The sequence below is a fragment of the Nothobranchius furzeri genome, chromosome 7, assembly GCF_043380555.1.
Source record: "Nothobranchius furzeri strain GRZ-AD chromosome 7, NfurGRZ-RIMD1, whole genome shotgun sequence".
In the NCBI taxonomy this organism is placed as follows: Eukaryota; Metazoa; Chordata; class Actinopteri; order Cyprinodontiformes; family Nothobranchiidae; genus Nothobranchius; species Nothobranchius furzeri.
Window position 1 is genome coordinate 57,005,347 of NC_091747.1, and position 12,918 is coordinate 57,018,264.

At 42.3% G+C, this 12,918-nt stretch overlaps 1 protein-coding gene across 3 annotated transcripts; it reads left to right on the forward strand.

Moving 5' to 3' along the window:
• Positions 1-635: 635 nt before the first annotated feature.
• Positions 636-8,757, forward strand: ropn1l (rhophilin associated tail protein 1-like). Of its 3 annotated transcripts, none has more exons than XM_015955403.3 (6): positions 636-773; positions 1,242-1,387; positions 1,662-1,785; positions 2,167-2,328; positions 2,689-2,864; positions 8,158-8,757. In XM_015955403.3, exons 2-6 carry the CDS (start codon positions 1,257-1,259, stop codon positions 8,267-8,269), a joined length of 705 nt encoding a protein of 234 aa, XP_015810889.1. In that variant the 5' UTR covers positions 636-773; positions 1,242-1,256; the 3' UTR covers positions 8,270-8,757. The 3 variants fall into 3 exon arrangements, with proteins under 3 accessions (XP_015810889.1, XP_070409331.1, XP_070409332.1); XM_070553230.1 differs by lacking the exon at positions 8,158-8,757 and adding an exon at positions 3,661-3,910; XM_070553231.1 differs by lacking the exons at positions 636-773; positions 8,158-8,757 and adding an exon at positions 3,661-3,910 and having other exon boundaries at positions 1,120-1,387.
• Positions 8,758-12,918: the final 4,161 nt, after the last annotated feature.

Here is a 12,918-nt window from a genome sequence, read left to right on the forward strand (position 1 = left end):
ACTCCTCTATCCCAGTAGGAAGAAGATGTGGAGGACATTTCATTCATTTTCTGAAAAAGTTAGAATTTTAGTAAAAGATATATTTTTTCGTAACTAAAATATAATTAAGGTCCATGTTAATGGAAATATTTTATATTTTTGAGATTTTGGCTTACTTCTTGAATGTTTAGAGATCTAAAGACCTGAACCATAGTCGTGGATATGTAGGTGTCTCATAGGGCGATGGAGAGCGTAACAGCGTCGCTGCCCTATTGAGTGGGTTCCTTACTCTTCAAATACAACAGGGTGAGCAACTATGCTTGTTTTTTGTGCAGCCTATAGTTGCAACAACCGGTGCTCCATTGAAAATAGATCACATGGGATAAATTTTCTAGCCTACCTTTTCGGATTTAATATTTTATTTTATTTGTATTTAACTATCATACCTTCCCACATGTCTGATTTAGCAAAAAATGTATTTTTTTTAGTTCGGTAAGCATTCCTCAGTAGAAATAAATGCACTGGGGGTGACTGGAGACCTCTCCAAGATGGCGGCCAGCCACTACGACAGCGCGACCCCACGTCGCGCTTATTTGTGTGTCCTGAACAGCAGGGGGCGATAGCGGTTTGGTGACGCACGCATTTTTATCTCAGAAGTAGAAAGTTGTTGCTATGCGACGAGGAGCCTGTGAAGCTAACGAGCTTTATCCGTTTTTAATTCGCTCCTCATCCTTTATTTTAGGACGTATTTTCGGTAAAAAGTTACTTTTCAGAGTCGTCTTCTTTCGGATCAGGTGATGTTATGATGCGTTGACACAAATACATTTATTTAGTTAAATGTTACATGTCTGCTTGGAGTTGTAGCAATGGATCAACAAACATCACCTATATTCGTTATAGTTAAACATTATAAACAGCCATAAATTGTTCTAAAACAAAAAATTGTGAGGATTTCTTTAAGTAGCCTTTTGTAAAGCCTGTTTGTGAGTTTGTTAGGGAAATCATTTTTTTAAATTCTCAGCTATTTAACCAGAATCGGTTACCATTGTCATAAAAATTGAAAAAAATGTTGGTAAATAAAATAAATCCAGGGAACTTTAACCTAGTTGCAAAAGAATTACAGTTAGTAAAGTTTATTTGTAAAGTGCCTTTCAGGGTAAAAATAAAAAAATGAGGCAAGAATTTATACAGAAATGCAGGAAAAGAAAAATAGTGGATTTCCTCCGTTATCTAATCAACTTTATTGTTCTGTACACTAACAGGACTGAATTGCAGCCATGCCACTTCCAGATGTTCTCTATTGTTCCCAGCAAATCAGGATCCCCCCCGAGCTGCCAGACATCCTCAAAAACTTCACCAGAGCAGCCATTCGGACACAACCCAAAGATGTGCTCGTATGGAGTGCAGCGTGAGTCCCTATTTGTATTATTTTTGGGTTTGGGTCAGGCTTGGATCATTATATAATTGTGTTATAACATATTTTCTTTAATTAATGTGAATAAAAACATGTCTCAATGCAAATATAATAACACAAAGAAGCACCTTTCACTTTTTTCGTGTCTGTTGACAGCAAAAGCTTTCCTGTTGGCTACACTAACTCCCCTTAACAAGATAAATAAATGAATGCACTAATTAAAAAGAAAAGGGTCATCTCAACTCCTCTGTGGCTGTGTGTTCTCCAGGTATTTCCATGCGCTGGCTGATGGAGACACTCTCCCTGTTAAAGAGAGGCTGGAGATGAATGTTGCCACCCAGAAGACAGATACTGGCCTGACTCCAGGTCTGCTGAAGATCCTCCACAAGCAGGTGAGCAGGATTTATAAGCAGAGGCATCATAGCTCCTACAGATTTTATTCAAAACATTTCAAATAGAACAGAAGAGAAAATAGTTAATTTAATGCAGAAATTGTGTTTAATCTCCACATTTATTCATACATTTAGTTGTGCATGTCTGATATTTAGTGTCTGCATTATTTTCCTACTATATTTAGCGTTTTTTGGCCTATTTGGTGAAGAACTACATAATAAAACTTCCTTAAAGGCAAATGACTTCTCTCGTTTTTCAGAGAATGAACAAACATGTTGAGTTTTTGGCCACAAACTCTCCCCTGACTGCTATAATGGCATTGACATAGATATTATTTCACCTTCAGCTCTCCAATTCCCTCTTTTTCCTCCTCATCGCAGCTGTCCCCAAAGGAAACATGCAGCAAAGAGGAACTCGAGAGGACATGGAAAGGCTTGTGTCTTCCTGTGGAACAGCTGGAGAGCATGCTGTCGTTGGGCAGCTTTGAGTCAGAAATCACCTGGATGGAGTTTTTTGCTCTGGGCTGCAGCGCTTTAGGAGCGGTGAGGTGTTACAAATGGCTAAATATAAATCCTGAAGGTTGAGAACAGCTGGAGAACCGTAGCAGGAAAACACGTGTGTCCATCAGTCAGCCAGAGCAGAAAATCCAGGTGTTTTTGGTCCCCCAGACTCCAGAAAGACTAATAAACCTCAGTGAACATTCATTCCTATAAATGCCCTTCATCCACACGGGGGCAGTGTTGGTCCACACTTGCAGCATTTTTCTAATCAGAGCATGTGCATGCATAATGATGCTGCTTGTGTCTCTTTATTGCTGAATGCAAAGCTTTTTAAGAAAGAACGTGTCTCCTTGTCTTTAACATGAAGAATCCTGCATCTGCTTCTCTAATGCATCCCCCCAGAACCTCCAGAGTTCCCTGAAGTTCGCCTGTGAGATCCTGACAAACGACGAGGAAGGTGGAGCTGCCAGGATCCCCTTCGACACTTTTGTTCAGATTTACACCTACTTGGCTCACCTAGACGGGGTCGTTTCACAGAGCCACATCCAGACCTTTCTCAAGAGTCTGCAACCACAAGTGTGAGTGTGTGTGTGTGTGTGTGTGTGTGTGTGTTGTCTCAAAATTAATTTGCACATCAATATCTGAAGTAGTGATGTTCAGAATTGTAATATTTTGTTACATTTGACTGATGCGCTGGTGTTTGTGTCTAACACAAACAGGCTAGCAACAGGAAGAGGTCACATAGCGCTGTAGAAAAGGACAGAAAGAAAAAAAACTGATCAGTCACTAAATGTTCTTTAAAGGGGCATCATGGAAGTTTGACAGCCAAAACATGTATAGAAATAATAAATGTCTTCTTCAGACATTCTCCTGCAATGCCCTGGTCCTGTAGAATGAGCCCTGGCATTTTTACTGATTGCCTGTTTTTCTGTAAAATCACAGAAAAAGAGAGCTGCTCGGGTCGAGCAGGCTGCTTCATGCGCGTTCACGCTCAGGCATAGCCCGTAGCATTTGCTATCACTAGCTTTAGCAGCAGAGAGTGAGGTAGTGCCAACTCAGCGACATTGTCGCTGTTCCTAACGCCTAGTGATGAACCTAGCTACATTTCTGAGGACCCTTAGCTACTTTTTTCTAGATATTTCCTGCAAATTAGCAACAAAATAGCCATTTTTGCTCCCAACCGTTCTTTGGTTTGACGTTGTTTCAGCTGTCATCAAGGATATAAAACTTACAGATACTGTGAATGTTACTAGAGTGCAGCTCACCTTTTAAGATGTCTGACTCCCACGCAGAAGATCTGGGTTTGATTCTGGGTGTGAACATAGTTTATTTAGAGTTTCTTTTTTACATTAATGATATTTTTTTTTTTTACAGTAAGATGCCCAAATTTTTATTTGACACTCGCCGAACGGCACTGAATTCACAGATAAAAAAGATGTGGGCTCAACTTTCATTTTGGAACAATTTTTCAAGCAAGGTAAGGGAATGATCTGAGCATGCAGGAGGACTGACCCATCTTAAACCTTTGTCGGCTGTGCTGAAGAGAAAGGTACGGAACCAAATTATTTAATTAATTAGCTGCGCGTTCTCCTGTCCTCTGTCCTCCGGGCCACACACACACACACACACACACACACACACACAGACACACACACACACACACACACACACACACACACACACACGGGACTGTCTCAGCTGTTATTTTCGTTGAGTGTGCACGTACAGCATGCGGTCCTCATGCACGGGCCTACTATTGAAGCTGCCGTTACACTTTTGGCCTGAGGGGGCAATCGCGAGAATAAAAATTCTAAAAAAAAGTCCGTAAAGTTCCTTTTAAAGACCAAGTTCACTTCAAAACTGTTTGTACTTGTTTTTGAAATAAGATCAGTCACTCTGAATTACACGTGCATGCTAAATGTGACAACAGTCTTCAGCCCCTGTTTCCTGTATTAGCCGCTGATGGAGAAACTCTCAGGTCAGGAAAAGCCACACAGATCTTCGTCAAACTGTAAATTAGCTTTCATCCAGTCACCCATCTTGGCTCATGATGGGGAGGGCTGTGTTCATTTTTTTCTGCCAGGAGAGAGCAGAGAGCATCTCGGCTAGCAGAAGCTAACTGTTAGCATTAGCAACTCCACCACACGGCAGCACTATTCAGGTTTGTGTTATTTTTTGGACAGGGGTGGACTGGGACCAAAATTTGGCCCTGGCATTTTTATGAACCGTCGGCCCTCGGCAGGGGACGTTGCTGCTCGCGACTCGTCTATCCCGCCAAATGTGGGGGGAGGGACGGGGTGTTGTGTGTGCTGCTCGCGGACTTGTCTCTATAACCGCATGTGAGACGGGGGCTTGGTTTGGGACGGCCCAAGCTGGGCAAGTGGCCCACTTGGTTAAGCGGCCCACCGGGACAGTGCCAGAATGCCAGATAGGCCAGTCCACTCCTGTTTGTGGAGATAAAACATCAGAGGCAGTGGAAGAGTCATGTTGCTGTTATCCAATCAAAGGCAAGATGTCTGCCATTTCTCATACACACAGCCTATCAGCTTTCAGCATTACCACGTTTGGGCCCTCTGCTGATGCATTACTTCTTCTCAGTAGATTAAAAAAGAGGAGATTTACAGCAGTTAACCTCTGAGGCTGATTTTCAGCTCGGAGTGTGAGAGTGTGTTTCATTCACTCTTCATTTCATGGACTGGCTCTGTCAGATGGTTTTATCACAGCAGCCGGAAAGCACTAACAGTAAAAACATGTTACAGGGACAGCTTCGCATGTCAGGAGCACACACACACACACACACACACACACACACACACACACACACACACACACACACACACACACACACACACGAAGAATAGCCAATCGCAGCTGTGACCAACTCTAAGAGACCATAACCTGGCTCCACCCACGTGACACTGCACTGAAGGAATCTTGTCAGGACTGAAAGCAGTGATGTTCAGGATCAAACTCAGGTTTTAGTTATCTGAATGTGAGCAAACAGGACTTAAAACATTCCCGGATCTGTTTTCCTTTGTGAAAAAAAAAAAAGCCTGATTGCTACTGGCAACAGAGACGCTGTAACTGGGATCCTAAGTCATCCTAAAGTCAGGGTCTCTGCTGGTTTCAGGAAGGCTAATCAGGACTGTTTAAGGGCACTTTGATTAAAATTGAAGACCTTAAATTCTCTGAATGAAAAAGGGATGTGACCAGTTTTATAAGTAGTTGTGTCCTTTATTGAAACTGAAAGTGCTGCTGAGAAATAACTCAACTCAAGCTTTATTTCTAAAGCGCCTTACAGGCACTGGGGTGACACCAAGGCGCTGTACGACATGCATTAGTAATGACAGGACAAGGATTAAAACAAGAATAAAAACTAATAATGAAAATGAAATTAAAACAGAATACAAATTGCACTAATAAAAAAAATACAAGCAGACTAATGGCCACGGGTAAAGGACAGATCAAATAAAAAAGTATTTAGCCTGGCCTTAAAAACTCACCGATGGCGAAGCACGCGTGCTAAAAGGTAACTCATTCCAGAGTTTCGGGCCCGCCACGGAAAAAGCCCCGTCTCCTCTTGTCTTTAAACGAGTCGTAGGTACTGTGAGTAGGAGACTATTGTCTGAGCCGAGCGCCCGTGCCAGTATGAACGTATCAGTGTCTGCAAATAAGCAGGAGCCAGTCTGTTTAACGATTTAAAAACAAATACAAGGACTTTAAATAACACAAACATCAAGATAATTATTGCAGAGGATGAAAGTGCATGTGCCCCCAAACCTGCACTGCCCTGCGGCTAACACGTCTGCTAGCTAAAACACCTGAAGCAAAAACCTCATAAAGTTTGTAGTATAATCTTCTAGATGACAGAATGCTTTTTTATACAATAGTTCTCTAAAACCAACCACTCTGCACCACTGATTATTTTAATTAAAGCTAGACCTCCACAGCGCCACCTGGTGGGGCCCGGCCCCACTGGCCCCTAATGCTGAGACTGAGGCCTAGTCCACAAGTAGCCAGGTTTATTTAAAAACGAATATCCGCCCCTCCAAAAACTTGCATCCACACCACCTCGTTTTTAAAAAAAAATTCTGTCCACACGTACCCGGATAAATACGTTGTTACGGACATGCCAGACCTGTAGGCGGCAGTACTTCCCCCGTTCTTAACCTCGTCCTTCCTCGTCCTTCGTCTGTGGTCTTCCGCAAGGAGAAGTAATTCCGCTTGCAAAAACAAACAAGGAAAAAGCGCTTGGACAATTGATAAAGCGAGCGCAGCTCTGAGGGCATCCATGATGTCGGTTAGTGTAAACACAGGTCGCACACGTGATGTCAGCATTTTTCTGTCGCGGAAAGTGACGTTGCGGACCTTAAAACTCCGGTTTTGTCTGTCCACACGCAGACACCCAAAACGGAGAAAACGCAGATCTTCACTTTGGCCGGAGTTTTTAAAAAGATCTGTTTTCGTGTGAAAAAACTCAGTTTTCATGTGGATGACAGGCCAAAGCGTAGAAAAATATCTACGTTTTGGCAGATCCCCGGCTACGTGTGGACAGGGCCTGAATGTTATTGAAAAATGTTTGTCAATCAGAAACAGGTTTAGGCTTAAATGTGTAGTAAGTGTAATTTTGATGCCCTCTTCACAGAGAGACACTTATTTATTTAAATAAATCGAGTGTTTTTGCCTCCAGGAATCGTTTCTTCATCGCAAAGCTGGATGTTTGCTAACATTTTCGAGGACAGTTTGAATTTTCACCTAAACTTTGTTGGCATTCACATCCTGCTGCGTGTGTGGACTCCTGGTAGGAGTTCTGCTAACGTTTTAGTGGCTGAGTGGAAGCGCACAATGCACTGTGGCTTTGGATTAAATACAACCTAAATGTTTCTTTCTGTAATCAACCATTTGAAAGCCGGTCAAACAAGATCGTTTTGAGGAAACCCCACATAAATAATGAGTTACAATAAAAATTCTAGTGCGTCCTGACCTTCTAGTGTTCCGACTCCTTCTGTCTATTGTTAGATTGCCTGTTGTTAGTAGGTAGATAGACTGTATCAGGGAGGGAGTTAAAGGGTGTCTTCCTGGGGTGTCGGTAAGAACACAAATTCAGGCTTTGTTTCGACTTGGCTTCTTTATTCTCAGGTGAAAAGTAGTAGCAACAGCAATGCACAGGAACAATGATGCAGGGCTGAGCAATGAGTATTCAACTCATTAAGAATTACCCAGAGTTAACAGGGATGTTGGTAGGTGAGTGTGGTTTAGCAGTCATTCACGCACACAGAACTGACTTAACCTGGGAACTAGCTTAGTAAAACTCTCCTCCACTCTGCTGTCTCGTGCTTCTCCACCTGCTCTGCCCGGTGGTCTCCTCTACACTGTCGTCAGCTCTGCTCTGAGAGAGTGAGAGCATGAGTCTGCAAGTGTGCCATCTGGTGGCCTTTCCAACAGTCTATAGTCACACGTTTAACTTTGTTGGTAACTTGCTTGTATTTTTTTAGTTTATTTGGAACGTGTGCAGCTGCAGCTGTAAGAGAGGTGCTGGAACATGGAGAGAATGTGAAGTCAGTGGCTCAGGAATCTCAGCTCTAGGGTGGAACGGGCTTTTTCAAGCTTTGCTCATAACATCCCAACTCCAGGGAGTCGTGGAAAGTTGCAGAACAGTGTGAAAGAGGCTGGAGGAGAGGACGCGGAAACCCCTTTTTTAAAGAACTAAAAGGAAAAGATTCTGTGTCATGAAGCTTGTGAATATGAAAACTACCTTGTTTTGTTCTGCTACAGTAAATGTTTGCTAAGACAACAAATGCTGAGACAAAAGCTAACTATTAGTATTTTGGTGTTCGGCTTCACTGACGTAACGTGCGTTGTGTGTTTTAGGGAGCTGCAGCATGGGATGATAAAACCTCTGGACTTCATCCACAGACAAGCTATGGATTCAGCTCCATCTGGCTCTTCTGGGTCTTCCACAACCAATCCAGGAGCCGAATAAGACTTTCAACAGCGACCTCACATATGGGAAAATTATAAATCTAGGACTTGTTGAAGGTTCGGCTTAGGAGATGGTTTCTTTTTACCTGCAGAATAGTTTATTGTGATGGTGTGTGTCTGCTGTGTAAGCTAAATTGTTTTGCTTTGTTCTTCTGCAAAACACTATTTTTCTTATCTGAGATTTTGTTTTTGGTGTCATGCATCATTCTGTCTCATTCTGTCATCCTTGAAATCATCTTGAGGTGTTCTTAAAAGCGTAGATGGAAACACGTCAAAAGGCCTTTTTTTCCCTTACATGTAATTTATTAAATAAACCTCAATTTATATAAATATTTAAACCTCGGAAGCACACCATTTTCAAAAACGTTTATATTCCAATAACTGGTGCAGATATTTTTGTTGAAACAGCGACAGACAAATTAAAGGATTTTCAAAAATCCTAAAACAATAAAAAAATAATAAACAAATAAAAAACTATTACTAAAATAATTGTGAAATTTTGTCTTTTTCAGACATTTTTGTTTCTCAAATTTAATTTATGCTGGACATATGGGCCTATTGTTTTTAATGAAAAAGAATAAAGACTCTCAGAGTTAACACAGACACCAATTAGATGTGCCACCCCAAAATTCTCCCTAGCCCCCCCATAAATATTTCTAGAGGCACCACTGGATTTACACCTCGGGTGTTTTCTGTTTTATGCTGATGTTTCTCTTTTGACAAGGATGGCTTCTTTTACTCCTCGTCGATCTTCTCTGCTGAAAATAAAGAAAACCAATCCACACTTGCAGGAATGAGATCCAGACATGGGGATTTTTTTATGTGGGGACACTTTTAACGGTTATGTTTTTAAAGTGAAGCTGCTTTACCAACGCTATATTTCAGAGTTGTTTTAGCACAAACTCCTTAGTTAACGATTATTTCCAGTTGATTAAAATGAGTAAGTCCCACTTGTGAATGAGTTTCCACTCATCCAGCTGGAAAGAAATGCTTTATGGAGACATTAATTGTTGAATCCTGAACACCACGGATTGTCCTCCTTGGCCTCTTGAACTGATTAAAGCAACATCATCAAGAGTTTCTAATCAAGTTAGCGACAATCAGCTGTTCTGCCTTGGCTAACATTATAAATAAAAGAAAATAAGAAACATTTCCAGGCAAATCTCAGACAGATACATCTTTGTTAAACCTTTTGGATAAACACCTGATTCTGGTCGCGTTTTCTCCTCACACACTCACACAAACCTAACAGTTCAGAGCTTGTGTCCACAGGAGACTCACAGAAGATCTTTGTGCTGCCATGAGAGAGCACGGTGAGGGAGTGCTTTGGTTGCTTGTATGTTTTTTTTAAAGGAGTGAGGTGGAGAAGGTGGGAGACCGAAAGAGAGGGAGCATACAGGGAGCTTTGCTGCACAAGTGTCACGGCACTTTGGTCTTCGGATCTATCCCGCAAACTCTTTTTTTGAAGAGAGAACTTGTGCAAAGGAAGCTTTTACACCGAGAAAAGGATCAAAGACATTTGGTCACTGATTCTCACTACGACTTAATCTGCTTTTGTCTGATCCCAGGTTGAGTTTGTGCTATCATCTTCACCTTTGACCTTTTTATTATTCATAGACACATGCTGTTGACTTTAAAATGTTTTGTTTTCTTTCTTTTTTATAGGATTAATTTAATTTTAATATTTGTGATTTTGTTTTCGTTAATGAGCGTAGACTGTAATAGTTAATGTATTTTTTCTTTTAAATCACATCAAATACAGGTTCAGTCTCAGCAGGTGAACAGAAGTCATCAGCCAAATTTCTACACCGCCAAAAGTTTTGCATTACGTGGTTATATGGATGGTTTTGTTGTACAAATTAGCTGCAGAGTTTCTGTTGCACTTTTAGCTGGAACTTCACAATAAATCTGCAAAACATAACTATAAAATCCAGTGAGGAATGTAACAAAGTAGACCTACTTTTTACTTCATACTCCACTACATTTTGTAAAATCGTAAAAGTACTTTCATTGCATTTGGTCTGAACAATAACCGTGGTACATACTGGGACTGTCGTGGCGCTCTTTATGAAATGAAAACAATAGATTTGTGCAGATCAGAGGATGTTTTATTAGACTATCCAATGGCTCAAAGGGAAATCTCAGTCTTTATCAGATGAAAATGTTGGTGGTCAGGAGAGATGATCACAGAAAATGTAACCCGAGTCACTTCACCACCTCACTGATCTGAGTGCCTCTGCTGGTTTACAGAAGTGATGCTTTGCAGGCAGTTGGAATCATAGGACTTCTGACATTTGCAGCTGTTTTCCCCAGGTTTGTAGTATTAACAGTATCTTTTAGGAATCAGTGTTTTTATTACATTCTGTTTTTGGTTTTGATTGAAGCAGAAATAGCCTCTGACTGTTTTGATTCTTTACCAAACGCAGCGTACTAGATTTGTTTTTACCTTTATTGAAGACAAGTTTTGGCTAATGCTGTAGCCTTCCTCAGAGCACTGCCGAGAAGGAAGACTATGGAAGGATTGCACATAACGAATGTACAAAAGAGCCTCTGACTGTTTAGGAAATTCAGGCCTAGTCCACACGTAGCCGGGTCTTTTTAAAAACAAATATCCACCCCTCCAAAAACTTGCATCCACACCATGCTTTTGTTTTAAAACAAAACTCTGTCCACACGTACCCGGATAAATACGTTGTTAAGGACATGCCAGACCTGTAGGCGGCAGTACTTCCCCAGTTCTTAACCTCGTCCTTCGTCTGTGGTCTTCCACAAGGAGCAGTAATTCCTCTTGCAAAAACAAACAAGCAAAAAGCGCTTGGACAATTGATAAAGCGAGCGCAGCTCTGAGGGCATCCATGCTGTCGGCTAGTGTAAACACAGGTCGCACACGTGATGTCAGCATTTTTTGGTCGCGGAAAGTGACGTTGCGGACCTTAAAACTCCGGTTTTGTCCGTCCACACGCAGACACCCAAAACGGAGAAAACACAGATCTTCACTTTGGCCGGAGTTTTTAAAAAAATCAGTTTTCGTGTGGATGACAGGCCAAAACTTAGAAAAATATCTACGTTTTGGCAGATCCCCGGCTACGTGTGGACAGGGCCTTAGATTTTATTTAAAGAGCTGGTTCAAATGGACTTTTGACATCTAGAACCAATCTTCCCATTCTCCTCTGACCTCAAAAAAATACAACCACACAAGTACTGCCATCTACCCATCCATCCATTTTCATCCACTCATCTGGAGTCGGGTCACAGGGGCAGTAGCCTAAACAGGGAGGCCCAGACTTCCCTCTCCCCAGCTGCTTGGGCCAGCTCCTTCAGAGGAATCTCAAGGCGTTCCCTGGCCAGCCAAGAAACACAGTCCCTCCGGCGTGTCCTGGTTCCTCCCTTGGGTCTCCTCCAAGTTGGATGCGCCCAGAATACCTCACCAGGGAGGCATCCAGGAGGCATTCTGACCAGATGCCCAGGCCACCTCAACTGGCTCTTCTCGATGTGGAGCAGCAGGTCTACTCAAAGCCCCTCCCGGATGACTGAGCTTCTCACTCTATCTGGGGGAGCCAGCCACCGTGTGGAGAGAATTCATTTGGGCCGCTTGTATCCGCAATCTCGTTCTTTCGGTCATGTTACATCCCCGACAGGAGGTGTTAAGATGCGAAGGAGGGGGGTAACATAAGAAATACGACAGTGGAGTTAAAATTGGTTTTTAATTGTTGTAAAAGGTTCTAAAAACAAGAGCATTATAAAGATAATGCAAAACAAACAAAATCAAGACTAAAAGGCTAACATTTACACAAATTACCAACTATAAAAAACACCTGGCTAAAACGTATTAAAAGTTTTACCGAACAGGTGTTTTTTAAAACCACAAGTTGATAAAAGTCTAAAACAATCTACTGACTTAAACCACCTGGTTAAAACTTATTGTAAACGTTTAAACAACACAGAAGGTGTTTTAAACTGGAGTCAATAAAATTGCAGCAAACCAAGTTCACCTTTTTAATCATCAAACATCAAAAGATCCCTCTGGATCATCTAAGAGCTTCACCCTTTAAAAGCTCATAACTCTGAGTTAACCTTAAAGTTAACTCATCTCAAAACGAAGGGGTTTAAACCAAACTGAGGCCTGGAGGACAGCAGAACCCTGCACTGCTGCCTCCCAGACTGCTGAAGGCACAGCCTTTTTATACAGGTGTTGGTCATCAGAAGGATTCAGATCAGCTGTGCTCCTCAGCAGCCTGAAAGAGAGGAGGAGGAGGAGGGGCGGTGTCAGGCGGATCACTGGGGCTGGGTGATCCTGGCTCCTGAATCTCACTGGCCAGGCTGGTAGCCGTAACAGGTCACTACCCAAAGCTCGTGAACATAGATGAGGGTTGGAACGGATCCAATGGTGGAGCTTCGCCTGTCGGCTCAGGTCTAGTAAGTTGCCTCCACCCCTCCAAAAAATACAAAAACATAACCAATAACTAAGTGCCTCTAGCCTGGCCTTACTCTGTTTAACCCTCCCACTGTCCTAATGGCTGTGACCCCACAAGGAAAGTTGACCATTGAGCAGGATTGATGGTTTATCCCTCGGGTCCTTGTGGCAGGGGTGAGGAGTGAGCACCACTTCACCCCTGCCACGTGGACCTCAAGGGATAAACCCTCAACAGC

What these genes read in the sequence shown, in the direction of transcription:
- ropn1l (XM_070553230.1), top strand. Translation starts at nt 1,257, where the DNA reads ATGCCACTTCCAGATGTTCTCTATTGTTCCCAGCAAATCAGGATCCCC. An exon ending in GTGCTCGTATGGAGTGCAGC is followed by an intron (nt 1,388 to 1,661) that starts GTGAGTCCCTAT and finishes TGTGTTCTCCAG; the next exon opens with GTATTTCCATGCGCTGGCTG. An exon ending in TGAAGATCCTCCACAAGCAG is followed by an intron (nt 1,786 to 2,166) that starts GTGAGCAGGATT and finishes TCCTCATCGCAG; the next exon opens with CTGTCCCCAAAGGAAACATG.